General features: G+C 46.4%; 2 protein-coding genes and 1 non-coding gene across 3 annotated transcripts; 2 read left to right on the top strand and 1 right to left on the bottom strand.

The window, feature by feature from the left end:
- Positions 1-256: 256 nt before the first annotated feature.
- LOC114233507 (U6 spliceosomal RNA) lies at positions 257-359 on the bottom strand. The gene has a single exon (XR_003619653.1). It is a non-coding gene; the product is annotated as a U6 spliceosomal RNA (small nuclear RNA).
- Positions 360-4,721: 4,362 nt separating this feature from the next.
- Positions 4,722-6,327, top strand: LOC103290705 (tripartite motif-containing protein 75-like). The gene has a single exon (XM_008146628.3). The coding sequence runs from the start codon at positions 4,753-4,755 to the stop codon at positions 6,157-6,159; it is 1,407 nt and encodes a 468-aa protein (XP_008144850.2). The 5' UTR covers positions 4,722-4,752; the 3' UTR covers positions 6,160-6,327.
- A 10,183-nt stretch (positions 6,328-16,510) lies between these two features.
- LOC129149325 (tripartite motif-containing protein 75-like) lies at positions 16,511-17,917 on the top strand. Its single transcript, XM_054716961.1, is given in 1 exon segment — positions 16,511-17,917. A coding segment is annotated over 1 exon segment (1,407 nt).
- The last annotated feature ends 10,076 nt before the right edge of the window (positions 17,918-27,993 follow it).

The raw sequence follows: 27,993 nt of genomic DNA, 5'->3' as shown, positions 1-27,993 counted from the left end.
TAGAATGTATGCACATTTTTACTGGATGTGCTGACAAATATACAGAGTAAAAGCTTTTCCAGCATTCTGGATTTTATAGAAGGAAGGGGCCAGCATCCACAACTCCCTCCCCGCTCCTTTCCCTTAACAATAAAAGATGCCTGGATTCCAAACTCTCTTCAAATGGATTTGAGAATTAGTTCTCCCATCTCCTACATCAATAAATCTATCCTTGCTCCAAACTCTGATCTGTTGAATATTGGCCTTTTTAAAAAATACTAGTATATAAAGCTTCACGAATTTTCATATCATCCTTGCACAGGGGCCATGCCAATCTTCTCCGTATGGCTCGAATTTTAGTATATGCGCTGCCCAAGCGAGCCCTGGCCTTTCTTTCCCAGCACCGGGCAAGCGAACCTCGGGCCTGTTACAGCCCCTCCTCACCTTGTCCGCACCCACAGGGCCTATATATTGATTTCAGAGAGGGATGGATAGAAACGTCAATGATGAGAATCATTGACTGCCTCCTGCACGCCCCCTACAGAGGGAGATGGGGCCGCAATGGGACATGTGCCCTTGGCAGAATGGAACTTGGGATCCTTTAGTCGCCAGACACTTGATCCACTGAGCCAAACCGGGCAGGGCAGAAGCTATTAAGAGAACCTCTAAAGAAACAGGCTGAGACTTTTAGGCAATTAAAAAAAAATCTTTATTGCATGTGTCCCCCCCCCCACCCCCGCCCCCATTTTCCCCTATTGCCCATCCCCGTCCCCCTCCGCCCCCTTGGCCTTCACCACCCTATAGTCTGTGTCCATGGATTGCGCATATATGCATACACGTTCTCCTGTTGATCTCTTCCCACCCTCCCACCCTAGGCAATTTCATTTGAGAAAAACAAAATGGGGGCTTTTCAAGATATTCAAGAATGGATTCAACCAGACACTGATGGAACTGGAGGGGGGATGAACCGCCACAGTAAACAGAGGTGGAAAGACAGAGAGGAAGATGGAGAAGGTCGTAGGGGGCCAGTCACCTCCCGGGCGCTGCCGACAGACTGAACTGTACAGCCCACCAGTTCAAATTCCGTTCACCACCGTGGACAGGAAACTGGGCCGGTGTCGTGCCCTTTGACCCGGATGTGGAAGAGCCTGGCTTTACGGGGGGGCCGGAGAGGAGCGCACAGCGCCCCCTAGGCCTTGAGGACACAGCTCCGCTCCGCCCTCAGCGCTGAGCCGAGACCGAGCGGAGTGGGCAGGTGAGCGGGTCCCAGGCCGCGGGTGGGCGGGACTCAAGGAAGAACCAGATGCGGGCGAGGCCGCGGGGACAGGCAGGTGGGGGTGCGGCCTGGCGACCCGCGCTGCCGCATCTGGTGGTGAGGCCGTGGCGGAAATGGCTGTCAGCGCGCCGTCGCGGGGGGGGGGGGGGGGGGGGGGGGGGGGGGGCGGCGGCAGGAGGTTCTCATTGGGTAGTTGGTTTGTCTGTCTGTTTGTTTCTTTGTTTTCTTCTGTTTTTATTTTGTTTTATTTCACTGGATATTTTGGAGCAGGTTCTCTGGCGGCAGAGTGGATACTTGAGTGTTTAACATGTGAAACTGCCGACAATTTTAGAACATGCTTCTGTTTGGAAGTCTGTATGTGTATTGTTTACGGTGTTGGGAAATAGAGCTTTACTTTGCATATCTCTGTACGGTGTCTCTATCTCCATATCTTAAAAAGATGCTCAGCAGGACTTTCATTGAGGTACGAGGAACCCCTGCACTGACCAGAGTCGGCCCTGCTACGCTGTGGTGATCTCAGGGGCTCACTCTTGTAAAGTGCAGTGTAGGTCATCAGGGCGCTGCTCCATTACCCACCCAGGGATCTAACTCCCTCAGTCATGGGTTATCTAAGCAAAGGGTCACTGTAACTAAAAAAAGAGGGAGCACACTGAGACTTGAAGGCCAACACTATGAATTGACATGCATTTTCTTTTTCTTTTTTATATATTTTTATTGACACGCCTTTTCTTGTATTCCATTTTCTAAAACTGATTGTAAAGTCCCACTTACCTGCAAGGGCCACGTAAAAATACATGCATACAAAAATTCAAGAATACATGAGTGAAAAGCTTCTGTTTGCCATAATTTCTGAATCCAATTAAACGTTTGTGAAATTTATATTAATGATGAGTGCCAGAATTAAAACTCTCCACTTAGAACTTGTAAATAAATTAACAGAAATTTACATTATTTTGGCTTAATTGTATGGCAGTTGTTCAGTAACTTTCCTCAACATTGGAGATATTTCTTTTAAGTAAAATAAGGGGCCAGGATGGAGCCTACAACCAAGGTACATGCCCTTGACAGGAATCGAACCCAGGAGCCTTAGGTCCACAGTGAAGCCTCAGTACTCTAACATCCTGCATTTGTAATATTCATTAGAGAAGGAATCATTCTGAGTAAAATCTAAATATAATGGAATGAATTGGGGGGCAGGGAGCTCAACTGGTAAAGATTTCTGTGGATATGTTGCCTAGGAGCTGTTGGAAGGGACAGGGAGAGACAGAGAGAGAGACACATCAATTGGTTGCCTCCAGCACAGGCCTGATCAAGGCCAGGGTGGAGCCTGCAACCAAGGTGACGTCCCTTTGATCAGAATGTAACCCAGGACCCTTCAGTCCCAGGACTAACACTCTATCCACGGAGCCAAACTGGCTAGCACTGTACTACTTTTTTGCTTTATAGGATTCACTGTTTTACAGTTTGATAGCATATAATAAATGTTTGAATTTTTTTAATGTAGGTGATGTCAACTATAATTGAAAAATAAAGAAAAGTATGTGGGTAATTTTTTAGTAATCTATATGAATACCAATTTGCCTGGTAAGTAATCTGCCAAAAATAAATTGTGAGGCTGAATTTTAAAGCTCAAAAATATTTTTTCAAAGAAAGTAACAATTAGGCTGGGATCTGAAGAAAAATGCCAGTACAAAGGGAGTAAACAGTGTGTAAGGGGCAAGGAGCTGCCATGGACAAAACCTGCTTGTGCAAAGTTCTGTGGTAGGGGATACCATAACCTGAGTATGGAGAGAGAGGGCAGGATTGCACAGAGAGAGTGAAACTGGAGAGTTCCAGAGTTGTATGTTCCTGGGTGAGAAAAAGGGCAGGTCTCAGTCTTTCAGATTTATTCTTCTTCAGCAAAGATGGCATTAAAGGTGTTGAGAGGCTGGAAGAGGTTAATGGGGGTGGGGGGGGGTGGGGGGGAGGAGGACCTATGAAATACTTTCAACAATAAAGAATTATTATTATTTTGTTTAATCCTCACCAGAGGATATTTTTCCATTGATTTTAGAGAGAGTGGAAGAGAGAGGAAAAGACAGAGAAACATCTATGTGAGAGAAACACATCGATTGGTTACCTCTTGCACACAGTCTGACCAGGCCCCAAGCAGGGGAGGAGACTGCAACCCAAGTACAAGCCCTTGACCTGTATCAAACCTGGGACCCTTAGATCCGAAAAGCCCACACTCTATCCATTGAGCTAAACAGGATAGGGCTCACTAATTGTGCCTTACCAACTTCAAAGGCTAGTGTGTGTATGTGTGTGTGTGTGTGTGTGTGTGTGTATGTTTCCCAGCTTTTCCTAATTTAGAATTTCTGATCTTGAATTGCATGCTATGAATGTGATAAATCAGCTTTCCAACGTGGGGAGGTGTTCAGAGTAAATCAAATCTGGTCCAGTTCCCACCTACTTAGGTACAGAGTTGGATATACCCTGCATTTGAGAAGTGTAAATGAAAAAAGCAAGTAAATCTTTTTTTTTAAGTAAATCTTGATATATAGTGAAGCCTTGGTACTCTAACTTAATTCATTCTGGAAGGATGTTCAAAAAGAGATTTTTTTTAAAGAGATTTTTTCAAAAAATGAATCATTTTCTCATTAGAAATAATGTAAATGGATTTAAAATACCATGGCCTGGGAGAGTCTATTTTGAAGAAGTGGCATTAGAAGAAGTTTAAAAAATTTGGCTCTCAAAAGAAATTTCAATTGTTGTATTGTTGTATTTGGCTCTGTTGACTAATGAGTTTGCCGACCACTGCCCTAGATAATAGGTGACTAAACCTGAAACCTAGCCCACAGACAGAGAATCTAATAGGAAACATTCTCACACCTTTTGCAGTTCCATGCAGACCCACAGTTATTAATGTGGGTGTAGGCGACCTGTGGGGCTGGGGAAAAGAAATCAATTGTTCCCTCAAAGGTGGCAGTTAACAGGGTAGGGCCACAAGACAAATAGTAAGTAGTTCTTTCATTCTTCCTTCCTTCCTTCCTTCCTTCCTTCCTTCCTTCCTTCCTTCCTTCCTTCCTTCCTTCCTTCCTTCCTCTCTCTCACCCTCCCTCCTTCTCTTTCTCTCTCTCTCTTTCTTTCTTTCTTTCTTTTTTTTTTTCATCAAACTTTATTTTCTCATCCCTAGGAACAAATTGGTAACTAAGAGTCATGATTTCTTTCTGACCAAGAGAATTGCTGAACTTGGATTCATATCCTCTGAGCTGCCAAGGACAGTAGTCATCCAACTACGTTGATTGGCTGCAGGTGGGCAGGGGAGCTCCTCTGGGCACCTTCCTCTGCAGCTAAGGACCTCACAGGACACCAAGGGCTGCCCTTAATTGATAGAGAGAATTTACACAGGAAGGCCAGTGAGATCTGAAGGTGCATCTGCTTCTCAGTGGAGAGGTTTCACAGAGCTCAACCTCCTGAAGAAACACACCTCAGTCCCATCCTTCACTCAGGGCGCAATGGCAATTGAAGCAGCTCTGGCAGTACTCCAGACAGAAATCATCTGTCCCATCTGTCTGGATGACTTGAGAGACCCTGTCACCATCGAATGTGGGCACAACTTCTGTCGCTCCTGCATCCAGCAGTCCTGGGCTGATATGCAGGACAGGTTCCCTTGTCCTGTGTGTCGTCACCCATGCAAAGAGAGGTACATGAGGAGCAACACCCAGCTGGGAAGGATGGTAGACATCACCAAGCTCCTCCAGATCACCAGGGGTAAGATGAAGCAACAGGAAGAGAGGCGCTTGTGTGAGAAGCACAACCAGGCCCTGACCCTCTTCTGTGAGGAGGACTTAGAGCTATTGTGTCCCCTGTGCACTCAGCCTCCTGACCACCAGGGCCACCAGGTAAGGCCCATGGAGGAGGCTGCCTCTCATCACAGGCAAAGGCTCAGCAGTTACATTGGGCCCCTGAAGAAGCAGGTCGCAGACATTCAGAAACTAGTAGCCACCCAAGACAGGAAACTATCAGAACTGAGAGAAAAGGTGGAAAACCGGAGATCAAAATTAGCCTCTGAATTTGAGAATCTGATACAATCTGTAGAGCATGAGCAAGAGGCAGTTCTCTCAAGGCTAGCTGCAGAAGAGAAGCACATTCAACAGAATCTCAATGCAAACAAAACTGCATTTTCAGACCACATTTCCAAACTTAAAGTTCAACTAAAGGAGGTGGCAGAGAAGAGTGTGATGTCAGATGTGAAATTGCTGATGAACATCAAAGGTGTCTTCCACCGTTGTCAAAAGATTGAACCTCCAGGTGTCCATTGCTGCCAGTTTAGGAGAGAAGAATTCAGTCTTCCTCCGCAGTGTTCAGCCCTGCAGAAAATTATACAGAGATTTAGAGAAGAAGTTACCCTGGATCCTGAAACCGCACATCCTAATCTGCTTGTGTCTGAGGATAAAAAGTCTGTGACATTTGTGAGGAAAAAGCAAAGAGTTCATCAGAATCCACAGGGATTTGAAGTGGACCCAGTTGTCCTGGGTACTGAAGGATTTGACTGTGGCCGACATTACTGGGAGGTCCAGGTGGATGACAAGCCTGAGTGGGCCGTGGGGGTCTGTAGAGACTCCCTTTCCAAGGAGAGAAAGCAGCCCCTGCTAAGACAGGAGAACAGATGTTGGACGATTCAGCTGCAGGATGGTGACTATGTGGCACGCGGGTCTGTTCCTGTCCCCCTTGTGCTGAAGGAAATGCCCAGAGGGATTGGCATCTATCTGGACTATGAGTTGGGTCAGATTTCCTTTTATAATTTGAATGACATGTCTCACATCCATTCCTTCAGGGATACATTTTCTGAAGTGCTAAAGCCTTACTTCTATATTGGATGTGATCCCAAACCTCTTACTATCTGTGCATTAAAAGATTAGGAAGGATGAACTGTCACTTTGTTTCATTTTCTTTCTGTGATTTACAGACAGTAGGTAGAATTTTTTTTTTTAGTCAAATTTTATTTTACTTTTGAATGTATTTTTATTGATTTCAGAGAGGACGGGAGAGGGAGAGAGAGATAGAAACATCAGTGATGAGAGAGAATCATCGATCAGCTGCCTCCTAAATGCCCCCTACTGTGGATCCAGCCCCAACCCAGGCATGTGCTCTTGACCAAATCTTGTACCTGGAACCCTTCTGTCCACAGGCTGAAGCTCTGTCCACTGAGCAAAACCAGTTGGACCTTATTTTTACTATATATATATATATATAGTAAAAAAAAAAATATATATATATGTATATACACACACACAGACGCACACATACACACACACACACACACATATATATATATATACACGCACACATATATATTACACACACACATACATATATATATATACACACACACACACTACAGGCCCAGTGCACAAAATTCGTGCACAGGGTGGGGGTCCCTCAGCCTAGCCTGCACCCTCCAGTCTGGGATCCGTCAGGTGGGATTGAGCCTAAACTGGCAGTTGGACATCCCTCTTGCAATCCAGGACCACTGGCTCCTAACCACTCATCTGCCTGCTTGCCTGATTGCCCCTAACCCCTCTGCCTGCCTGCCTTATTGCCCCTAAGTGCCCTCCCCTGCCGGCCCGATCGCCCCTAACTGCCTCTGTCTCAGGCCCACCACAGTGGCTTTGCGTGGAAGGAGGACTGGATGACCAGAAGATGTCCAGTTGACCTGGTCTAATTAGCATATTACCCTTTTATTAGTATAGATATATTTTAATCTATATTGTTAAAAGTAGTACATAGGTCTTTGGGTAGAATTTTGTATGACTATCAGTGATTTAGCACCAAATTTTTTTCAGTTGATTTTTAGAGAGGAAGAGAGAGAAATGTCAGTGTGAGAGGGGATCATTGATTGGTTGCCTCCAGATTGCACTCAGACTGAGGATATATGCCCTGCCTGAACTGGATCAAACCTGTCCACCCTTTGGTACATAGAAGGATGCTCCAACTAACTGAGCTCACTGGCCTAGGCTAGCAGCAAAATTTTGTAAAAAGCACTTCTATGACCTGAACACTTGGGATGTCTCTCTCTTTTTCCGCTCATTTATTTTTTTTTAAGAGCAAGGTGTGTGGAAACAAATGAAAGTGTGAAATATTTGGAATATTGATTGATCAATTCTTTCTAAAGTGTTTCTGAAATTTTAGGATTAGAATGTATTCATTGTTAAGTCACAGCTTCAATAAAGTTTTTGTATATTTACATCTATTTCAAATTTTGTCTATGTTTCAGGATGTGGCTTTTATGCATAAGTACATTACATATTCCATGTGGGAGAGAAGATAGAATGGCAGAACTCTTAAGTGGGTTTCTAATATTTTTGCATGTGTTGAGAATAAGGAACTGATTACTTCCAACTATTTTTAAAATATATTTATTGATTTCAGAGAGGAAGGGAGAGGGGGAAAGAGATGGAAAAATCAATAATGAGAGAAAATCATTGATCATCAGTCCAAAACCCGGCATGTGCCCTAGACCAGAATGAAACTCAGACCCTTTAGTCCAAAGCGCCATGCTCTATCCACTGAGCAAAACCAGCTGGAGCTTCCAACCATTATTAAGGATATTTTTATTTTATTATTTATTTATTTTTGTTAATTTTCACATGAGGCTATTTTTCCATTGATTTTTAGGAAGAGTGGTAGAGAGAGGGAAAGACAAAGAGAAACATGGATGTGAGAGAAACACATCGATTAACCAATGCACAAGCCTGACCAGGGGCCTGCCCTTGCTCTGAATCGAACCCTAGAACCTATGGTTTGCAGGCACAGGCTCTATCCACTGAGCCAAAACGGTTAGGGCTCAATCTAAATAAATAAATAAATAAATAAATAAATAAATAAATAAAAAATAAATAAATAAATAGTGCTGAGAGGATCAAGGGAGAATAACCAGGGTGCAAATTAGATCATGCATATTAACAGAGATAATCCTTTCTGGCCTGATTAAAGCATTGAAAATCCTCTGACTCTAGCTTATCCCTCCCCCAAGGAGAAGGAGCAACTGGACTTTGGCAGGCATTGTGTTAATAGGTAGGTCCACCTAATGGTGTATATACATCAGGGTCAGGTCATGCATGGCTCATGCAGTCCTGTGCCAGACTGTGTAGAAAGATCCTTGTGGGAGATTTGCCTTTTCTTTTAGCATTATAGATCTGACCTCAGCTGTCTGCTCTTGGTAAGTTGGGATATGGGACCAAGTGGGTGCAGGAGGCTGGGGTGAAGTAAGACCACTGGGTTCCTGAGTGCCTGCTCTGTGCCCTGCTGAGAGATTCCTCCAAAGGGAATTCAAACTTAATTAGCTTATTTTAAAACACATGAAATTAATTATGTTATCCTGGTCCCTGTCAGAACATTAAGTCACCTAAATGCCCTTTAAAATTTTAGATATCCAGATCTGACCCCTCAGGAGTCAGGAATGGGAACATTTGTATGGCAAAGTTAGTCAAACACTCGCTGCACATTGTTGACCAGAGCTGTGGACGGTAAAAACGGCTTTCGGTGCAGCTGCCCTGGAAGGGCCCAGTCCGCACTACCAGAGGGAATTCTAATTCCGATTCAGGTTATTTTAGGACACGTGCTTTCATTATGGGGAGTCTTGTACTAAGTCATAGAATGCTTGCTAAAATTTCTGAAACCAGGATCCCAACCCGAACTAATGGGGTGACAAACGTCTCATGAAGCTGGTTTGGAGCTGCATGTAGACTTCCTTCCATTATGTCTCCTCTCAGGCTGGGTTTATGTACAGGTGGAGATAGGTGGGAGTGTTTGTATACAGAAGGGCAGGGGAGAGGTTAGAGCCATGGGCCTGAATCCCAGATACTCAGAACCGGTATTGATTTGATCTTCCTTAATTGGCCTGGAGAGAGCCTCCCACAGTATAAGCAGGTGGCCCAAAGTCTCTCAGTCCCTAGAGGAGACCCAGAGACCTGGCAAATATTTTCATTATTCAACAGCTTTAATCAAGGACTTAGGAGATAATTGGAGATATAGCCATGGCAAGGACCACAGAGAGAAAAATTCATGATACTACATTTACTGTTCCTCAACACTATGGCAACCAGAAGACCCAACATGGAGGTCACTGCAGCCTCTTCTTGGTCTCTACTTAGATCAGTGCTGATTATAGGGAAAGCTCAATTGTCTTGACTAGTTATAGCTCACCAACTTCAAAGGTTAATGTGTGTGTGTGTGTGTGTGTGTGTGTGTGTGTGTGTCTGCTTTCTAGCTTTTTCTCACATTGAATTTCTATTCCTGAATTGCATTCTATGCAGGTGATAAATCAGTTTTCCTAGATGGGTTGGTGTTCAGAGTAAATCTACTCTGGTCCAAATCCCACCAACTTAGGTACACAGTTGGATATACCCTGCATTTAAGAAGTGTAAATGAAAAGCAAATAATTTTTGATATGTAGTGGAGCCTGGCTTCTCTAACCTAATTCATCCTGGTAGGCTGTTGGAAAAGCCTACTTGTTTAAAAACTGAATCATATTTCTCCCATCTACACTAATAAAAGAGAAACATGCAAAGTTTTGCCGCCCCTCCACTATGCCCACCAGCCAATCAGGAGGGAGTATGCAAATTAACCCAACACACATGGCGGCGGCCACGGAGCTGGAGCAAGAGGCATGGGTTGCCCCTGGTGATGGAGGAAGTCAAGCTTCCCGCCCACCGTGGCCACCGCTCAAGGAGTGGCTGGGGCCTGGGTTGCGGCCAGCCTGAAAATGGCCCTCAGCCACTTACCCAGGCTGGCCACACCCCCATGGAGTAAGAGTCCCTGCTGGGGGCTTGGCCAGCCTGCAAACAGCCATCAGCCACTCACCCAGGCTGGCCACGCCCCCCAGTGGGGACCCTCACCCCATGGGGCGTGGCCAGCCTGAAAACCACCACAGGCCCCTCTCCCAGGCCATACCACACCCCAAGGGAACCCCCACCCTGATCTGGGACACACTTCAGGGCAAACCAGCCAGCCCCCACCAATGCACCAGGCCTCTAACTATACTAATAAAAGGGTAATATGCTAATTAGACTGGGAGACTTTCCAGGAGACCTTCTGGACATTCTTCTAGACAAAATCATGGTGGCGGGGCCAAGGTAGAGGCAGTTAGAGGCCAAGGGGTGAGGGCAGTTGTGGGTGATCAGGCCAGTGAGGGGGGCCATTGTGGGTGATCAGGCCGGCAGGGGGTGCAGTTGGGGGTGAGCAGGCCATTAGTGGGGGTCAGTTGGAGGTGATCAGGACAGTGGGGGGGGAGTTTGGAGTGAACAGGCCAGCAGGGGGGTAGTTGGGGGGAGTGGAGGTGGGAGTGAGCAGGCCAGCAGGGGGGCAGTTGGAGAGCACACTGGCACGGGGGGCAGTTGGGGGTGATCAGGCTGGCGGGGGGGCAATTGGGGGCAAGCAGGCCAGCAGCGGGGGGCAGTTGGGGGCGAGCAGGCCCGCAGGCAGAGTGGTTAGGGGCAATCACACAGGCAGGCAGGTGAGCAGTTAGGAGCCAGCAGTCCTGGACTGTGAGAGGGATGTCTGGCTTCCAGTTTAGGCCTGATCCCTGTAAACTGGCAGTAGAACATCCTTCGAGGGGTCCCAGATTGGAGAGGGTGCAGGCTGGGCTGACGGACCCCCCCCCCCCCCCATGCACGAATTTCGTGCACCGGGCCACTAGTTAGAAATAATGTAAATTGAATTAATACCTTTCAGACTCTCAAATGATTCTCTGTTCTAACGTCTCTTGTATACACAGTATATGTCTCTTGTAGTATTTAATCTATAATTAAACACTTCTTAAATTGATCCAATCACGCCTACTATCCTGAAAGGTTTTTTATATAAAGCTGTCTTGGAAATGCTATCACTGGCTTTTGTTGATCTAATTAACCAGTTTTTCTACCTTTTCAATTGCCTGTGATTGTTGTTTTGTGAGCACTTTCACACTCTTAGCAACACTAGCACTCTTTTTTTTTTTTAATTTCTTTATTGATTAAGGTGTCACATATTTGTCCTCATCCCCCCATTCCCATCCCACACCCCTCCCCACGGATGCCCCAATCCCCTGTTGAACTTAACTGTTGGATAGGCTCATATGCATGCACACAAGTCCTTTGGTTGATCTCTCCCCCCTCCCACCAACCTCCCCTATCCTCCCTCTGAGGCCCAATAGTCCGATCGATGCCTCCTTGTTTCTGGTTCTGTTCTTGTTCATCAGTCTATGTTGTTCATCATTTCCCCTAGATGAGCGAGATCATGTGTCACTACAGATATACTTATAAGAACTGAATGTGAGACGAGCAATAATAGTTATGCTGACAGGCAGATGAATCAGTCTGTAGTGAGTTTCTTTCTGGACCAACAGTTCTTTAGAGACCCAATTTCAATGTCTACCAGTTCCTTATGTGTACATGTCAGCACTGACCCCTCAGCTCTGGATGGTGGACAAATGGTGGTAACGGAGGTCCGACTCCCTCTGGTTTGGTCTCGGCTGGACCCAGGGGCACGTGGCATCACCTGGACCTAGGTACGAGAGGCCTCACCCGGACCCGGGACCCAGCCTCACTCGGATCCAGGGACACATGGCCTCACCCGGACCCAGGGGCGTGTGGCCTCACCCGGACCTAGGTGCGCGAGGCCTCACCCGGACCCGGGATCCAGCCTCACCCGGATCCAGGGACACATGGCCTCACCCGGACCCAGGGGTGCGTGGCCTCTCCCAGACCCAGGGGCACGTGGCCTCACCCGGACCTAGGTGCGCAAGGCCTCACCCGGACCCGGGACCCAGCCTCACCCAGACCCAGGGGCGCGTGGCCTCACCCGGACCCAGAATCTAGCTTCACCTAGACCCAGGGGCACATGGCCTCACCCGGACCCAGGGGCGCGTGACCTCTCCCAGACCCCTGGTCACGTGTCTCACCCGGATCCAGGGGCGTACAGCCTCACCCGGACCCGGGATCCAGCCTTACCCAGATCCAGGGGCACACAGCCTCACCCGGACCCAGGATTCAGTTTCACCCGGACCCAGGGGCGCATGGCCTCACCTGAACCTGGAATCCGGCTTCTCCTGGCCCCAGGGGTGCGTGGCCTCACCCAGACCCAGGGGCGTGAGGCCTCACCTAGACCCAAGGGCGTATGACCACAGCTGAGCCCAGAGGCTCGCAGCCTTGCCTGGACCCGGTTCTCAGCGGGGTTTCGTGTTCTTGATCCCAATTCCTGTTGGTCAATTCCCTCTCAGCAATTCCTTCGGTCATTTTCTCAGAGCTCCAGGGCGGCTGCCACAGAATTCGTTGGGCGGTGGGCTCGGCGAAGCTCTGGTGTGCCCGGTGCGCGGCGGCGGGCTGGTCCGGTGTCGCTGCGTCGGCCCTTGGGTCTGCAGCGGTGGCTGGTCGCCGAGAGTGCGCACCTGACCGCTTCCAGGGCGTTGAGATTCTTGAAGGACTCGGAGGTCAGCAAGTGCGGAGTCTCCCACCCCATGTCTCCCAGGGGCTTTTCTGTCCGTGCTCGGCAGCAAGTGGAGCCGTCCCCTCAGCCAGAAACCGCTGGGGGAACTGCGCCGAGCACGTTCCAGGCCGCCATTGTGTCGCCTGAGCCGTAGTTCTTAAAGTGTGGACTTTGGGTCACCGGTGTCAGCATCATCCACGTACCCCTCTCTTTTATTCTAGTTGTAGGGCATCTGCTCAGCCAGCCCTCTGGTGGTTCTGGATGGTGTCTGCTCTGCTCTCCTGTCGTAGTCTCAAAATTGTTGAGGTAGGCAACGATCAGGCTTCTGCCCTATGCCTCCATCTTGGTCCTCCTTTGTATAGTTAAGTCTTGATTGTTGTTGGTGTCACTGGGAGGAATTGTCCTCCAGGCCAATTGGCCGAGAGGACCCTCTTTGTCTATATAGGAAGAGTTGCTGTGCAGGAGACATGTTTATGGGCCGGGTCTTGATGTAGCAATGCTTTGGCACTCACTGAGTCTGACTAGCACTCTTTATTACTTTTTTTTTTTTTACTCCTCACCCCGAGGATATTTTCTCATTGCTTTTTAGAGAGAGTGGAGGAGAGAAGAACAGAGAGATAAACCTGGATTTGAGAGAAACACATTGATTGGTTGCCTCCTGCATACACCAACACCAGGGCCAAGGCAGGGGAGGACCCTTGAACCAAGGTAGGTGCCCTTAAACAGAATGGAGTCTGACCAAACCTTAGGTCTGCAGGCCAATGCTCTACCCACAGAGCCAAACTGGATAGGGCTCAACAATAAAGATTTTTCTTAAAAAAGTGAATATGATCCTAGATGGTTTGGCTCAGTGGATAGAGCAGACTGAAGGGTCCCAGGTTCAATTCTGGTCAAGGTCACACCAGAGGCAGCTGATCAATGTTTATCTTTCATCCATGTTTCTAATTCTCTATCCCTCTCCCTTCTTCTCTGTAAAAAATCAATAAAAGATATTTCAGGATACTTGTAAAAAAAAAAAAAAAGTGAGCACCTAAGTAGGTAAATATCTGGTGTTGAGAGGATCCAGAGAGAATAGCCAAGGGTCAAATTAGATCAAGCATATTAACAGCTTTAATCCTTTTTGGCCTCAGAAAAACACAGAAAATCCCCTTACCCTGGTTCATCCCTCCCTGTGGGGGACCAGCCAATAGACTTCGGTGGGTGTGGTTAATAGCTGGAGCCTTCTATTGGAGTATATATACCAGGGTCAGATCAGGGCTCCTGTGCCACACGGTGTATGATGCTCCTAATGGGGGATTCCTTTCCCTTTTGGTGTTTCAGAAAGGAGAAGAGCCATCTGCTCCCGGTGAGTCCGGAGTTGGGACCAAGAGGGTGCGGGAGGCCAGAGTGAGGAAGACCCGTGGGTTCCTGAAGGCCTGCTGTTTGCCCCGCTGAGAGACATATACCTCCAAAGGGAATTCAAACTCGGGACTGGCTTGTTTTAAACACAAGTGGTTATATTTTCCTGTCCCCCGTTGGATCCTTAAGTCACCTAAATGCCCTATAAAATTTTAGATATCCAGATGTGACGCCCCAGGAGTCAGGAATGGGAACATTTGTGTGGGGTAAAGCCAAGGCAAAGGTCCTCAAACACCCGCTGCACATTGTCGCCCAGAGCTGTGGGCGGGAAAAACTGCTTTCTGTGCAGCTGCCCTGGAAGGGCCCAGTCCCCACGACCAGAGGGAATTCTAATTCGGATTCAGGTTGTTTTAGGGCACATGCTTTCATTATGGGGAGTCTTGGACTAAGTCCTAGAATGCTTGCTAAAATTTCTGAAACCAGGATCCCAACCTGAACTAAGGGGGTGACAAATGTCTCATGGAGCTGGACTGGAGCTGCATGTGAACTTCCTTCCATTATGTCTCCTCTCAGTGAGGCCGGGTTTGTGTACAGGCGGAGACAGGTGGGAGTGTTTGTGTACAGGAGGGCAGGGGAGAGGTTAGAGGGCAGGGGAGAGGTAGGAGTCAAGGGCCTGAATCCCAGATACTCAGAACCGGTGTTGATTTGATCTCCCTTAATTGGCCTGGAGAGAACCTCTCACAGTATAACCAGGTGGTCCAAGTCTCTCAGTCCCTGAAGGGACCCCAACTCCAGGCCAGTTTTTTCATTATTCAACAGTTTTAGCCAGGGACTGGGGATACATGGTGAGATTCACAGGGAGATTATAGTACTGGAGAATGGAAATCTTCCAAATGTGTGTTAATTTGTAAGGAGTTGAAAAAAATTCATGATACTGCTTTTAATGCTTCTGGACATCGTGGCAATCTAGGAGACCCATTGTGAAGGTCTTTTTAGCCACGTGGTTTCTGCTAAGATCAGTGCCTTAAAATTCTTTAAAATATAAAACTGCCTTGGAAATGCTATCTTTGGTTAACCACTATTCCTTTATCCAATCTACAACAGTTTTGTTTACCTTTTCAATTGCTTGTGGGTGTAGTTTGTGAGCACTTCACATCCCCAGCACAGTTAGCACTCTATTTTTTTTTTCCAATTCTCGCCCGAGGCTGTTATCTCATAGCTTTTTAGAGAGACTGGAAGTAGAAGAGAGAGGGAAAGACCTAGAGAAACCAGGATGTGATAGAAACACACCCATTGGATGCCTCTGCACAGCTGTGTCCAATGACCAGGAAGGGGAGGAGTCTGCAACCAAGCCAGGTGCCCTTGAGTGGAATGGAATCCAAACTCTTAGGTCTGCAGGCTGAGGTTCTATCCACTGACTGAAGCAAACTGAATAGGGCTCAACACTGGAGATTTATAAGAAAATAAATAAATTCCTGGCCCGTGTGCCTCAATGGCTGAGTATAGACCTATGAACCAAGAGGTCACTGGTTGGTTTCTGGTCAAGGCCAACATCAGGGTTGTGGGCTCCATCCCCAATGTTGGGTATGCAGGAGGCAGCCAAGCAATGATTCTCTCTAATCATTGATGTTCCTATGTCTTTTACCCTCTCCCTTCCTCTCTGAAATAAATAAACATGTATTTTTAAAAAATAAGTAAATAAACGATGTTGACAAGATCAGGAAAGACTAGCCTGAGGGCAAATTAGATATAACAGAGTTAATCCTCTCTGCTTCTGGAAAGCACTGAAAATCCTCTTACTCTGGTTCCTCCCTCCCCCTTGAGCCACTGGACTTTGGTGGGCGTGGTTAATAACTCTGTCCTACCAATGTTGTGTATAAACCAGGGTCAGGTCAAGGGCTCTGCAGTCCTGTGCCAGACTATCTAGAGACATCTTTGTGGGAGGTTCTTCTTTCCCTGTCAACACTACAGATGGGACAAGAACCCTGTGCTCCTGGTGAGTCCAGATATGGGACCAAGTGGGTGCGGAAGGCAAGATGAGGTAAGACCTGTGTGTTCTGAGGGCCTGCTCTGTGCCCCACAGAGAGATATACCTCCAAAGGGAATCCAAACTGGGTTTGGCTTATTTAAAACACATGTGGTTACTTATGTTTTCCTGGTCCCTGCTTGAAACTTAAGTCACTTAAATGCCCTATCCAAATTTTTGGATTCATATCCTCTGAGCTGCCAAGGACAGTAGTCCTCCAACTACGTTGATTGGCTGCAGGTGGGCAGGGGAGCTCCTCTGGGCACCTTCCTCTGCAGCAAAGGACCTCACAGGACACCAAGGGCTGCCCTTAATTGATAGAGAGAATTTACACAGGAAGGCCAGTGAGATCTGAAGGTGCCTCTGCTTCTCAGTGGAGAGGTTTCACAGAGCTCAACCTCCTGAAGAAACACACCTCAGTCCCATCCTTCATTCAGGGCCCAATGGCAGGTGAAGGAGCTGTGGCAAAACTCCAGACAGAAATCAACTGTCCCATCTGCCTGGGTACCCTGAGGGACCCTGTCACCATCGAATGTGGGCACAACTTCTGTCGCTCCTGCATCCAGCAGTCCTGGGCGGGTCTGCAGGGCAGTTTCCCATGTGCTGTGTGCCGTCACCCATGCCAAGAGAAGCACCTGAGGAGCAACACCCAGCTGGGAAGGATGGTAGACATGGCCAAGCTCCTCCAGATCACCCGGGACAAGATGAAGCAACAGGAAGAGAGGCGCTTGTGTGAGCAGCACAACCAGGCCCTGACCCTCTTCTGTGAGGAGGACCTAGAGCTGTTGTGTCCCCTGTGCACTCAGCCCCCTGACCACCAGGGCCACCAGGTGAGGCCCGTGGAGGAGGCTGCCTCTCATCACAGGCAAAGGCTCCGCAGTTACATTGAGCCCCTGAAGAAGCAGATGGCAGACACTCAGAAACTACTAGACACCCAAGACAGGAGACTATCAGAACTGAGAGAAAAGGTGAAAAACCGGAGAGCAAAGTTAGCCGCTGAATTTAAGCAGCTGATGGAATCTGTGGAGTGTTAGCAAAAGGCAACTCGCTCAAGGCTAGCTGCAGAAGAGAAGCACGTTAAACGGAAACTCCGTGCAAACAAAGCTGCAATTTCAGACTACATTTCCAATCTTAAAGTTCAACTAAAGGAGATGGCAGAGAAGAGTGTGATGTCAGATGTGGAAATGATGATGAATATCAAAGGTGTCCTCCAATGTTGTGAAGAACTAAAACCCCCAAGTCTTTATCCTTTCCAGTTAAGGAGAGAAGAATTCAGTCTTCCTCCGCAGTGTGAAGCCCTGCAGAAAATTATACAGAGATTTAGAGAAGAAGTTACCCTGGATCCTGAAACCGCACATCCTAATCTGCTTGTGTCTGAGGATAAAAAGTCTGTGACCTTTGTGACGAAGAAGCAAAGAGTTCATCAGAATCCAAAGCGATTTGCGGTCGACCCAGTTGTCCTGGGTACTGAAGGGTTTGACTGTGGCCGACATTACTGGGAGGTCCAGGTGGACGACAAGCCTGAGTGGGCCGTGGGGGTCTGTAGAGACTCCCTTTCCAAGGAGAGAAAGCAGCCCCTGCTAAGACAGGAGAACAGATGTTGGACGATTCAGCTGCAGGATGGTGACTATGTGGCACGCGGGTCTGTTCCTGTCCCCCTTGTGCTGAAGGAAATGCCCAGAGGGATTGGCATCTATCTGGACTATGAGTTGGGGCAGGTTTCCTTTTATAATTTGAATGACATGTCTCACATCCATTCCTTCAGGGATACCTTTTCTGAAGTGCTAAAGCCTTACTTCTATATCGGATGTGACCCCAAACCTCTTACTGTCTGTGCTTTAAGAGATTAGGAAGGATGAACTGTCACTTTGGTTCATTTTCTTCCTGTGATTTACAGGCAGTAGGTAGCATTTTTTAAATCATAATTTTATTGTTATTTTTATTTTAAAATATAATTTTATAGATGCCGGAGGGAAGGGAGAGAGATAGAAACATCAGTGTGAGAGGGTACCATTGATTAGTTGCCTCCAGAATGCACCCAGATTGTGGCTTGAACACCAATCTGAGAATGTGCCCTGACCCGGAATCAAACCTGCCCACCCTTTGATGCATGGGAGAATCCTCCCAACTAACTGAGCAACACTGGCCAAGGTTTGTACCAATATTTTGTAAAAAACCCTTCTGTGATTTGAATACTTGTTTTTCTCTCCCACCACCCCCTCCTCCAGTCCCCGTTTTTCTTAAGAGCAAGGTGTATGGAAACAAATGTAGTTGTGGAGTATTTGGAATATTGATTGATGAGTTCCTTCTGAAGTGCTTCTGAAAACTTGGATTTGAATGTTCATTATAAGGCACAGTTCAATAAAGTTTTTGTATATTTACATGAATTGCAAATTTTGTCTATGTTTCAGGATGTGGCTCTGTGCATAAGTACCTTCTGTATTCCAGGTGGGAGAAATGGCAGATTCGTAGGGGGCCTTTCCGTGGTTTCCTATTATTTTTTTGTGTGTAGAGAGTAAGTTACTGATTGCTTCCAACTATTTTTTAAAATATCTTTTGTTGATTTCTGAGAAGGAGAGGAGAGAGACAGAATAATCAATGTGAGAGAAAATCATTGATTGGCTGCTTCCTCAAGGGGATTCAGCCCACAACCCCGGCATGTGCCCTAGACCAGAATGGAACACACACGCTTCTGACCACAGGCCCATGCTCTATCCTCGGAATGAAAATAGCTCAGGCTTGCAACTATTTTTAAGGATATTTTTATTTCATTCCTTTATTTGTTTGTTTTTAATCCTCACATGAGGATGTTTTTCCATTGAATTTTGGGGAGAGTAGAAGGAGAGAAAGACAGAGAAACATGGATGTGAGAGAAACACATCAATTGGTTTCCTCCTGCACATGCCCTGACCTGGGACCTGGGCTAGGAGGAACCTGGAAAGAAGGTACATGCCCTTGATCTGAATGGAACCCAAGAACCTTTGGTTATCGGACCTCTGAGCCACCAAATCAGCCAGGGCTCAAGAACAAAGATTTTAAATGAATAAATAAATAAATAAACAAACACAAACAAACAAATGGTATTGAGAGGATCAAGAGAGACTAGCAAGGCTCTAACTGGTTTATTCAATGGTTAGCGCATCAGACTACAAGACTGTAGGGTCCCAGGTTTGATTCTGGTCAAGGGCATGTACCTTGGTTGCAGGCACATCCCCAGTAGTGCGTGTGCAGGAGGCAGCTGATGGATGTTTCTCTCTCATCGATGTTTCTAACTCTATCTCTCTTCCTCTCTGTAAAAAATCAATAAAATATTTTTTTAAATACCTGGCTGTTAAAGTCAAGTTACTTTGAGAGAGAGAGAGAGACTAGCCAGGGTGCAAATAAGATCCTGCAAATTAGTAGAGTTAATCCATTCTGGCCTGATGAAAACACTAAAAATCCTCTTGCACTAACCAACCCCTCCCCCTGGGGGAGGAGCCCCTGGTTTGTGGTGGGTGTGGTTCTAATAGCTAGGTCCTCCTAATGGTGTATTCACACCGGGGTCAGGTCAGGGCTCATGCAGTCCTGTTGCAGAAGGTCAAGAAAGATCCCAGTGGGAGATTCACCTTTTCTTTTGGTGTTACAGACCCTAACTCATCCTTCTGCTCCTGGTAAGTCAGGAAATTAGACCAAGTGGATGGGGGAGGCCAGAGTGTGATAAAACTGATGGGTTCCTGCTTCCTGCAAGGGGATTCAGCCTGCAACCCTGGCTTGTGTCCTAGACCAGAATGGAACATATACCTTTCAGTCCACAGGCCCATGCTCTAGCCACAGAGCCAAACTAGCTCAGGTTTCCAACTATTTTTAAGGGAATTTTTTCCTTTATTTATTTTTAATCCTCACAAGAGGATGTTTTTCCATTGACTTTTGGGGAGAGGAGAGAGAGAGAAAGACAGAGAAACATGGATGTGAGAGAAACACATCAATTGGTTTCCACTTGCACATGCCCTGACCTGGGACCTGGGCTAGGAGGAACCTGGAAAGAAGCTGCATGCCCTTGATCTGAATGGAACCCAAGAACCTTTGGTTATCGGACCCAGTCTCCACCTCTGAGCCGAATTGGCCAGGGCTCTACATTAAAGATTTTAAATGAACCCTATCTAATAAAAGAGTACTATGCAAATTGACCTTTACTCGAACACACAACATGGCTGCCCCCTTGTGAACACAAGATGGCCAGCAGGGGAGAGCAGTTGTGGGTGACCAGGCCGGTAGAGGAGGGAAGTTGGGGGTGACTGGGCCGGCAGAGTAGGGCCGTTGGGGAGACCAGGCCAGCAAGGGAGGGCAGTGGGGGGGATCAGTCCTGTAGGGGAGGGCAGTTGGGAGGGACCAGGACTTCAGGAGAGGGAAAATGGGGAGACCAGGCCTGCAGGAAAGGGCAGTTAGGGGTGACCAGGCCATCAGGGGAGGGCAGTTGGGGAGGACCAGGTCTACAGGGAAGGACGATGGGACCAAGCCTACACGGGAGGACAGCTGTGGGGAACCCAGGCCAACAGGGGTGGACAGTTGGGGGTGACTGGGCGGGCAGGGGAGGTGATTTGGGGGCAACCATGCCTGCAGGAGAGGGCAGTTGGGGGCTATCAGGACAGCAGTGGAGGGCAGTTGGGAATGATCAGGCCTGCAGGGGAGGGCATTGGGAGCTATCAGGCTGTCAAGTGAGGGCAGTTAGGGGTTACTAGACCATCAGGGGAGGGAAGTTGGAGGCTCACCAGGCCTGTAAGGGAGACCAGTTAGGGGTGACCAGGCTGGCAGAGGAGGGCAATTAGGGGCAATTGGGCCAGCAGGGGAGCAGTTAGGCGTCCATCAGTCTGGCAAGCTGAATCAGATATAAGCAATCAGGCAGGCAGGCAGGTGAGCAGTTGGGAGCCAGCAGTCCTGGATTGTGAGAGGGATGTCCGACTGCCCTCAAGGCATCCCAGAATGGAGAGGGTGCAGAATGGGCTCACACATACACACACACACACACACACACACACACACACCCTCCCCCTGTGCATGAATTTTGTGCACCGGGCCTCTAGTACATAAGTAAGTAAGTAAATAAATAAATAAATAAATGGTGTTGAGAGGGATCAAGAGAGACTAGCCAGGACCTAACCAGTTTAGCTCAGTGGTTAGAACATTGGCCTACAAACTGAAGGGTCCCAGGTTGATTATGGTCAAGAGCATGTACCATGGTTGCAGGCACATCCCCATAGGGTGTGTGCAGGAGGCAGCTGATGGTTGTTTCTCTGTCATTGATGTTTCTAACTCTATGTTCCTTCTTCTCTGTAAAAAATCAATACATCATTTTAAAAAATATTTGGCTCTTAAAGTCAAGGTAGTTCTTTGAGAGAGAGAGAGACTAGCCAGGATGCAAATTAGATCCTGCAAATTGGCAGACTTAATCCATTCTGGCCTGATGAAAACACTAAAAATCCTCTTGCACTAACCAACCCCTCCCCCTGTGGGAGGAGCCCCTGGGTTGTGGTGGGTGTGGTTCTAATACCTAGGTCCTCCTAATGGTGTATATACACCGGGGTCAGGTCAGGACTCATGCAGTCCTGTTGCAGAAGGTCAAGAAAGATCCCAGTGGGAGATTCACCTTTTCTTTTGGTGTTACAGACCCTACCTCATCCTTCTGCTCCTGGTAAGTCAGGAAATTAGACCAAGTGGATGGGGGAGGCCAGAGTGTGATAAAACTGATGGGTTCCTGAGCACCTGCTCTGTGCCCCACTGAGAGACACACATCTCTAAGGAATACTTGGCTGTTGTAAAAAAGAAAGCACTCTTACCATTTGCAACATCATGGATGGACACGGAGAGTATTATGCTAAGAGAAATATGCCAGTCAGGGAAAGATAAGTATCACAAGATCTCATTCATTTGTGGAATATAACAACATAAACTGATGAACAAACATAGATCCAGAGACATAGCAACATCAAACAGATCATCAAATCTCAGTGGGAAAGCAGGGGAGGGTGGGGAGCTTTGGAGAAGAGATCAACTGAAGGACCTGTGTGCATGCATATAAACATAAGCAATGGACGGAGACAGTAGGGGGGTGAGGGTGTGTCCTGGGGGTTGGGAGCAGCAGGGGAGGGGTCAATGGGGGAGGGAGAAGGAGACATATACAATACATTAAATAAAGAATTTTTAAAATTAAAAAAATGTTACATTTAAAAGTTAAAAAAAAAAATAAAGGGTTCCACACTGGATTTTATTTTATTTATTTATTTATTTATTTAATATTTTTTTATTGAGGTATTATATGTGTACATATCTTACCATTACCCCCCCACCCCACACCCACACATGCCCTCCCCCACACTGGATTTTAAAACACATGCAGTTCATTATGTTTTCCTGGTCCCTGGCAAAACCTCAGGCACCTAAATGCCCTTTAACACTTTAGATATCCAGATCTGACGCTTCGGGGTCGGCAATGGGAACGTCTGCATGTGGTAAAGCTAAGGCGAAGGTCCTCAAACACCTGCTGCACAGGGCTGCCCAGACCCATGGGCGGTAAAAACCTTGGTTTCTGTTTGAAGGGCCTGGTTTGCCCTTCACAAAGGAATGCTCATTGGAATTCAAGGTTTTTTAGGACACATGCTTTTATTATGGTTGGGGCTTTCCCAAGTGATGGAATGCTTGCTAAAAATAGAGAAAGCAGGATCCCAACCGAAACTAAGGGGGTGACAAAGCGCCTCATGGTGTAGGTCAGGAGCTGCATGTGGACTGCCTTCCATTGTGTCTCAGGGAGGCCGGGTTCGTGTACAGGCGGAGACAGGTGGGAGTGTTTGTGTCCAGGAGGGCAGGGGAGAGGTTAGAGCCATGGTTCTGTATCTCAGATACTCAGACATGGTATGGACTTGATCTTTGTATTTTTATTTTAGGTATATTTTTCTTGATTTCAGAGAGGAAGGGAGAGGGAGAGAGAGATAGAAACATCAATGATGACAATCATTGATCACTGCTTCCTGCATGCCCCCCCTCCGCCCAGGGGGAATGGCGCCCTCAATCCAGGCATATGTCCTGAGGGGGAATCCAAGGTGACATTCAACCACTGAGCCCTGCTGGCCCGGCCGACTTTATCTTTCTTAATTGGCCTGCAGACAGACACTCGGAGTACAAGCAAGTGGCCCAATGTCCTTTTAGTCCCTAAACGAGACCCCGAGACCTGGCCAGTATTTTAGACATTCGACAGATGAAGCCATGGACTGAGGAGACATTGCGAGGATCACATGGAGATGACCGTAATGTGAAACTGAGGTCTTCCAAATGTGTGTTGATCTGCAACATGAGTTGAAAAATTTCATGGTCCTGTCTTCACTGGTCCTTGACACTGTGCCTCTTCTTGGTCTCCGCCAGGATGAGTGACTGGTTGTAAGGGAGAAAGCTCAACTGTCTTCTCAAAGAAGCTTGAGGAGTTGTAGCTTGCCAACTTCAAAGGCTAGAGTGTGTGGTGTCCCCAGCTTTTTCTCACATTTTTAAATTTCTGTCCCTGAATTGCATTCTGTGCATGTGATAAATCAGTTTTCCTGCCTGGGGAGTATTCAGAATAAATCTATTCTGGTCCAAATCCCATCTCCTTAGGTACACAGTGGATATATCCTGCATTTCAGAAATGTAAATATGAAAGCAAGTAAATCGTGATATACATTTGAGCCTCGGCTCTATAAGTTAATTCATTCTTGATGCTGTTCAAAAACTGTATCATATTTCTCCCATTAGACATCATGTAAATTGCATTAATATTTTCCAGACCCCCAAATGATTCCCTGTTTTAACATTTCTTATATATTTAGTACATGTCTCATGTAATGCTTAATCTATAAATCAAGCATGTCAAACTCAAAGGCTAACACCAGCCTAATAACTTTATGTGTTCCACAAAAAAACCAAAACCTTCAATTTTTATGGAAGGGTAGGTTTATTTTTATAGAGATATGCTGAATACAAAGGCTGAACTAAATGAGTAATCATTAACATAAAATAATAGAACATTTTAATAAAAATTAATATTTTTCTTGAACATTAACTTACCAGACATGGAATAACTGTACAAATTGATAAGTGTAATGTAAATAAACCTATTTTTTTTATTCTCTGAAAGCAAAATATTTCCTATTTGTCACATGAAACAAGTCAATACAAGACTAATGACATGGCAGTCGGCTGCTAAAGTATTTGCTGCTAGTATTAGTGGAAAGAAATGGTGAGCTTGTAGGTCACAGGTGTTAGGGAAATGAATGCAACAGGATTATAGTAATCAGTCCTAAGGGACATTGTAGTTTTTGTTATTAATAATTATGTATAATGGGATATTGTAAAAATTAAGTTATGACATTTTAAAAAATATTTTTTTTATTGATTTCAGAGAGAAACTGATAGGGAGAGAGAGGTAGAAATACCATTGATGAGAGATTCATTGATCAGGTGCCTCCTGCACATGCCCTACTGGGGATCAAGTCTGCAACCCAGGCATGTGCCCTTGCTTGGAATCTAACCTGGGAACCTTCAGTCCGAAGGCCAACTCTCTGTCCACTGAGCCAAACTGGACAGGGCTAAGTTATGACATTTTTATTAAAACGTTTCTTATATACCATTATATTTGCTGTGCGAAAAAAATATTCTCAGGTTGCGAGTTTGAGATGCTTGCTATAAATAAAGAATTAAATTGATCCAATCACCCCTTACTAGCCTGAAAGAATTTTTATATAAAACTGCCTCCGAAATCCTATCAGTGGCTAATAGCTTTTCGTTTATGCAATCAACAACAGATTTTTCTACCTTGTCAATGGCTGTAATTGTTACTTTGTTATTTTGTGAGCACTTTCACACCCTTAAGAACATTAGCACACTTTTTTATTTTAATCCTCAACAGAAGATATTTTCCCAATGATTGTTATTGTTGTTAACTTTTTTCTTTTTTCTTTTTTTTGGATGTTCCAAATAATAGGGTTAATGTTTATATATATATTTTTTTAAGTATTGCCAATGTCTCATTTTTCTCTGATTGATACGTGCCCCCCCTTCCACTCCCACCCCCGAAGGCAAGCCCCCACCGCCACAGTGTAAGTGTCTATTGGTTATGCCAGTGATGGGCAACCTTTTGAGCTTGGTGTGTCAAACTTGGCCAAAAACTGAGCATAACTTGGGTAGTGTGTCATTTTGAGGAAAAAACATTATTTCGCAAATGTTTCATCCTCAGGAGCAGCAAATGTTTCATCCTTGGCATGCGGCCGCCTCAGCGGCCGCGTGTCATCAGAAATGGCTACGCGTGTCAGTGCTGACATGCGTGTCATAGGTTTGCCATCACTGGGTTATGCTAATATGCATGCACACAAGTCCTTTGGTTGATCTCTACCCCCCTCCCCTGCCCCTTGTCTTTTGATGTATTTTTGTTCATCAGTTCATGTTGTTCATTATATTCCACATATGAGTGAGATCATGTGATATTTATCATTTTCTAACTCGCTTATTTTGCCTAGCATAATTTTCTCCAGTTCCATCCATGCTGTTGCAAATGGTAAAAGTCCCTTCTTTTTTACAGCAGCATAGTACTCCATTGTGTAGTTGTGCCACTGTTTTTTAATCCACTCATCTGCTGATGGGATTTAGGCTTTTTCCAAATCGTAGCTATGGTGAATTGTGCTCCTATGAACATAGGGGTGCATATACTCTTTCTGATTGGTGTTTCTGGTTCCTTGGGATATAGTCCTAGAGTGCGATTACTGGGACAAATGGGCGTTCCATTTTTAACTTTTTGAGGAAACTCCATATGCTTTTCCACATTGATTTTTACGAGACAGTGGAAGAGAGAGGGAAGACAGAGAAATATCCGTGTGAGGGAAACACTTCAATTGGTTGCCTCCTGCACATGCCTTGACCAGGTTCATTGTGGAAGAGGTGCCTGCAATCAAGAAAGGTGCCCTTGAACCAAGTTAAACCTGGGACCTGGCATCCGCAAGCAAAGCCCTATCCGCTGAGAAAAACGAGCTAGGGCTCAACAATAAACATTTAAATACGTCCTAGCTGGTTTGACACAGTGGGTAGAGCGGTGGTTTCTAGACTAGTCTCCCCCTTCAATACCAGTCCAGGGCACATGGTTGGGTTGTTGGCTCTATCCCCAGTAGCGGTGTGCAGGAGGCAGCAATCAATGGTTCACTCTCATTAATAATGTGTCCCTCTCTCTCTTTCTCTCTCTCTGAAGTCAATAAAAAATGTGTGTGTATATATTTTACACATTAAGTAAAGAAAAAATATTTAAATAAATAAGTAAATAAATAAATAAAATGGTGTAGAGAAGATCAAGGGAGAATAGCCAGGATGCAAATTAGATCATGCATATAAACAGCGTTAATCCTTTCAACCTGATGAAAACACAGAAAATCCCCTTATCCTGGTTCATCTCTCCCCGTGGGGGACGAGCCAATAGACTTCGGTGGGCGTGGTTAATAGCTGGAGCCTTCTACTGGAGTATATATACCAGGGTCAGATCAGGGCTCCTGTGCCACTCGGTGTAGGAAGTTCCTAGTGGGAGATTCCTCTCCCTTTTGGTGTTTCAGAAAGGAGAAGAGCCGTGTGCTCCTGGTGAGTCCGGAGTTGGGACCAAGTGGGTGCGGGAGGCCAGAGTGAGGAAGACCCGTGGGTTCCTGAAGGCCTGCTGTTTGCCCCGCTGAGAGACATATACCTCCAAAGGGAATTCAGACTTGGGACTGGCTTGTTTTAAACACAAGTGGTTATATTTTCCTGCCCCCCGTCGGATACTTAAGTCACCTAAATGCCCTATGAAATTTTAGATATCCAGATGTGACGCCCCAGGAGTCAGGAATGGGAACATTTGTGTGGGGTAAAGCCAAGGCAAAGGTCCTCAGATGCCCGCTGCACATTGTCGCCCAGAGCTGTGGGCGGGAAAAACTGCTTTCTGTGCAGCTGCCCTGGAAGGGCCCAGTCCCCACGACCAGAGGGAATTCTAATTCGGATTCAGGTTGTTTTAGGGCACGTGCTTTCATTATGGGGAGTTTTGGACTAAGTCCTAGAATGCTTGCTAAAATTTCTGAAACCAGGATCCCAACCCGAACTAAGGGGGTGACAAACGTCTCCTGGAGCTGGTCTGGAGCTGCATGTGGACTTCCTTCCGTTATGTCTCCTCTCAGTGAGGCCGGGTTTGTGTACAGGCGGAGACAGGTGGGAGTGTTTGTGTACAGGAGGGCAGGGGAGAGCTTAGAGGGCAGGGGAGAGGTTAGTGCCAAGGGCCTGAATCCCAGATACTCAGAACCGGTGTTGATTTGATCTCCCTTAATTGGCCTGGAGAGAGCCTCTCACAGTATAAGCAGGTGGCCCAAAGTCTCTCAGTCCCTGAAGGGACCCCAACTCCAGGCCAGTTTTTTCGTTATTCAACAGCTTTAGCCAGGGACTGGGGATTCATGGTGAGATTCACAGGGAGATTATAGTACTGGAGAATGGAAATCTTCCAAATGTGTGTTAATTTGTAAGGAGTTGAAAAAAATTCATGATACTGCTTTTAATGTTTCTTGACATTGTGGCAACCTAGGAAACCTATTGTGAAGGTCTTTTTAGCCACGTGGTTTCTGCTAAGATCAGTGCCTTAAAGAATATTTAAATATAAACTGCCTTGGAAATGCTATCTTTGGTTAACCACTATTCCTTTATCCAATCTACAACAGTTTTGTTTACCTTTTCAATTGCTTGTGGGTGTAGTTTGTGAGCACTTCACATCCCCAGCACAATTAGCACTCTATTTTTTTTTTTCAATTCTCGCCCGAGGCTGTTATCTCATAGCTTTTTAGAGAGACTGGAAGTGGAAGAGAGAGGGAAAGACCTAGAGAAACCAGGATGTGATAGAAACACACCCATTGGATGCCTCTGCACAGCTGTG

Source organism: Eptesicus fuscus, chromosome 6 (assembly GCF_027574615.1).
Source record: "Eptesicus fuscus isolate TK198812 chromosome 6, DD_ASM_mEF_20220401, whole genome shotgun sequence".
Lineage (NCBI taxonomy): Eukaryota > Metazoa > Chordata > Mammalia > Chiroptera > Vespertilionidae > Eptesicus > Eptesicus fuscus.
The sequence above is the reverse complement of the archived record's forward strand: the minus strand, read 5'-3'. Positions and strand labels throughout refer to the sequence as shown.